The following is a 3,318-nucleotide window of genomic DNA, read 5'->3' as shown; positions in this document are numbered from 1 at the left end:
TTCTTGGTTTGCAAAATTTTGGCCAACTAGGGGATTTGGATCTGAAAATGGAGTCTACATTTCTTGCTCGGAAATTTGGAGGACAACTAGGCAGAGCAAAGAGAGCCGAAATCCATGAAAAACTTATTTCTCTTTCATGTAGTGACAGTGAGTCAGAGATTGATGATTTTGTCAGACTTTACATCTTATTCATATTCAATTGTGTAATATTTTCTATGAAAAATTATTATACCCCTAGTTTTATATTCCCTTATCTCGATGACTTGACCACATTTTTTGACTATTCTTGGGGCGATGCTGCATTTTGATATCTTTGTCGAGCAATACGCAACATCGAAAGTTAAAGTTATTTAGATGGATGCACTATTGGGTTGATGGTATGTATTGTTTCTGTTTAGTTTATATTGTCTCATGTTTTCTATCTATTAAATACTACTAATTTATTTTTAGGCTTGGGTGTATGAGAGGATTCCTTCATTGGCTGTTCCTCGTAGTTTAAAAATGTTACCTCGATTGTTTCGATGGGGTGACAGTAAGATTCTTTTGAAGACTACTAAAGCCAAATCATTGTTGAAATCTATTGATTTAACGAAGGTAATTGTTAAGGATGCAATATGTTTATGTCATTTTAAATCTTGTTTGAATTGTCACTATTTTTTTGTATTTTCATGATACATATTCTTTTGATATATCCATTTGATGAGGAAAAAAAACATTTGGAGCCGACAAAAGTTAACATTGATTCAATAAGGGTGGATAACATTGTGAGAAAAGAAGTGGACGAGATAAAGAAGCGGATATGTGTTGAATTGAGGAATTGCGAGGAGAAAAAAATTCTTGTCGATAAAGAAGTTCATGAGTTTGGATCAGATTTTCAAATTGAAGAGTAAAAATGAGTGTGGAGTTGTGATCGAGGAGTACGAGACTACTGAGAAAGATGAGGACGAGGTTGATTTAGTTTTTCATAGTTTGTGTTGAATGACATTGTTTCAGATATTTTTGAAAGAAGAAATGAAATTAAATGAAATGATATGAGATAATTTATTTTAATCGAATTTTGGAATGATTATTTGTTGATCTTGGAACTGATTACAGGTTTTACTTGCAGGTTAATTTGTATGAAATGAAGAAAGAAATTAATGAGGGTGTAGGTACTGATTCAAGAAATGTATCATGTGATTCGAGTGAGATTAATGTTTTGTTGCTGAATGTTGTTACTGATATTAAAAAAAAAAAAACAATGTTGACGTAGGAAGTGATAAAGAAAATGATGATTCTGGCACCTCTGATTTGAACAAAGGTGTGAATTGTGCTGGTACTCCTGAAAAAAATGAAATAGTAGGCTGTGAGAATGTTTCTGAGACGGGTGATAATAGCAAAGGTATGAGCTATGTTTCTAATGAGATTGAAGCGAACAGTGGTATAGGATTTGAAAATGGTTCTAAAATAGGTGATGATAGCAAAGGTGTGAGTTGTAGTGCTACCTCTGATGCGGTCAAGGAAAAAGATGATGCGGTAGTATATGAATATGATTATGAAAGTGGTGATAATAGCAAAGTTGTGAGTTCCAGCTCCACCTTTGATGCGGTCAAAGGTGTCACTCTTGTAGTAGGAGTTGAGCAAATCCCAGCTATTCAATCTTCAATTGTGGATACGGGGTTGATCGCAAGAAGAAAAGAAAAGCATCAATGTTTGTGACACTGCCTAGTTCGACGCCCAGACCTAAGAGGAAGTGCAAAAAGCTAGTTTGACTATCAATTTATCGTAGTTTATGTTCTACTGTATATATATACTAACCATTTCATTTTTTTTCAATTGTGTTCTTGTGTAGGATAATATAATTGAATTTATTGATGATAATAACAATAGTCCAGTAGAGGATGATCTACTGAGATACAAAAATAGACTCGATTACTGTGGCCATGAAGAAGCAATTGAGGAAGAGAAATATTTGTTGGCAAACTATCTTTCTAGGGAGGATTTGAAGTACGTTCTTTATTTAATAATTTTGATTTTTGTTCTAATATATATAGATATATATATTTTCATGTTTTAATACAAAAATACATGTACATTATTATATGCAGTGTCATCATTTGGGAGGACAACGCAGTATTTTTAGAAGGAAAAAAGTTTTGTGAATTTATGTTTGGTAAATCTGTTGATTTCGAAATCATTAATGTTTATATGTGGATTATGCAAAAAAAAGAGTAAGGAAAATGGGTCTGAGATATTTTGCATGGACACAACGGTTCAGGACCTCAGGTTTGTAGAAATCCAAATATTTTGATATTATTTTGGTCATGTTTTGCATGGACACAAATATGAGGCTTTGGTTTGTGTGGTTTGTTAGAGGGAAGTCTTTTCTCAGTTGAAGAAAAGAGGCAGTAGATGTAAGTTGCATAGCGATAATGATTATGTTGCCTTTGTTGCAAGTCTGACAGCTTACACGAGGGGAAGACTTCAAATGTTGAATGAGGAACTATTTAGAAGATGTAAATATATAATTTTCCCTCTGAATCAAAAGTGGCATTGGTTTCTACTTGTTTATAGAACTTTTGACGGTGTATTTAGAATTTGAAACTCAATGCATGACCCAACTTCAAATGGAACTGCCACCGTTTATGTGAGTAAACACTATGACCATTTTACATTGTATATTAGATATTGAGAATCAGTTTTTTAAAAATATAGCTTTTGCAGGCTACATTTTTGGCTGGATGCATCTACTACCAATCAGTTTCTGTTGTGGACAACGAGTCATTGGTGAGTGTAGCGTGTCGTGATCAAGGTGACACATTTGAATGCAGTGTCTATACATGCATGTGGGGTCGAGTGCTTAGCCCGTGACACAGATCTAATGTGAAGGAGTATCAAAAAGATGTGACAATGAGTGTTTATCGAGCCCGTGTTGCAGTCTCTATATTATCCGATGCGAATGGATTACTGAAATAATTATTAGTTGTGTGAATGTTTGATGGTGACAACCATATGCATGTTTTGATGGTGGTATGCATATGCACATTTTGGTTTTGGTTTCATTTTGATGGTGACAACCATATGCCAATTTCACATTTCGAAATTTTTATTCCATGTATTAGACTCAATATCAATGCTGGTAGTATTCCATGTAATAGTCTAAATATACGATTATTTTCAAAATCTATATAATGCAGGTACATATGATATATTAAGTACAAATGCATTCATAATAGGTACACTTGATCGTAACATAGGTACAGATCTAGAGAAACCAAGCATATTTATAGTAATTGTTGATGAATGTAAACAATTCCATTTCACAAAGTACATATAATA

At 33.5% G+C, this 3,318-nt stretch overlaps 1 protein-coding gene across 3 annotated transcripts; it reads left to right on the top strand.

Moving 5' to 3' along the window:
- Window positions 1-288: 288 nt before the first annotated feature.
- Window positions 289-2,966, top strand: LOC140893636 (uncharacterized). 3 transcript variants are annotated; one of them, XM_073302722.1, is made up of 5 exons: window positions 289-377; window positions 451-594; window positions 1,109-1,151; window positions 1,253-1,986; window positions 2,704-2,966. In XM_073302722.1, the coding sequence occupies exons 1-4, from the start codon at window positions 375-377 to the stop codon at window positions 1,696-1,698; spliced, it is 636 nt and encodes a 211-aa protein (XP_073158823.1). In that variant the 5' UTR covers window positions 289-374; the 3' UTR covers window positions 1,699-1,986; window positions 2,704-2,966. The 3 variants fall into 3 exon arrangements, with proteins under 3 accessions (XP_073158823.1, XP_073158822.1, XP_073158824.1); XM_073302721.1 differs by lacking the exon at window positions 2,704-2,966 and adding an exon at window positions 2,088-2,209; XM_073302723.1 differs by lacking the exons at window positions 289-377; window positions 451-594; window positions 2,704-2,966 and adding exons at window positions 733-948; window positions 2,088-2,209.
- The last annotated feature ends 352 nt before the right edge of the window (window positions 2,967-3,318 follow it).

Source organism: Henckelia pumila, chromosome 3, assembly GCF_033568475.1.
Source record: "Henckelia pumila isolate YLH828 chromosome 3, ASM3356847v2, whole genome shotgun sequence".
Taxonomy (NCBI): Eukaryota; Viridiplantae; Streptophyta; class Magnoliopsida; order Lamiales; family Gesneriaceae; genus Henckelia; species Henckelia pumila.
This window is presented reverse-complemented; position numbering and strand designations above follow the sequence as displayed.

Bases quoted from the DNA above. Each gene is read 5' to 3' on its own strand.
- LOC140893636 (XM_073302722.1), top strand. The intron at 595-1,108 runs GTAATTGTTAAG...TTTTACTTGCAG, and splicing joins AATCTATTGATTTAACGAAG to GTTAATTTGTATGAAATGAA. The intron at 1,152-1,252 runs GTACTGATTCAA...ATGTTGACGTAG, and splicing joins AGAAATTAATGAGGGTGTAG to GAAGTGATAAAGAAAATGAT.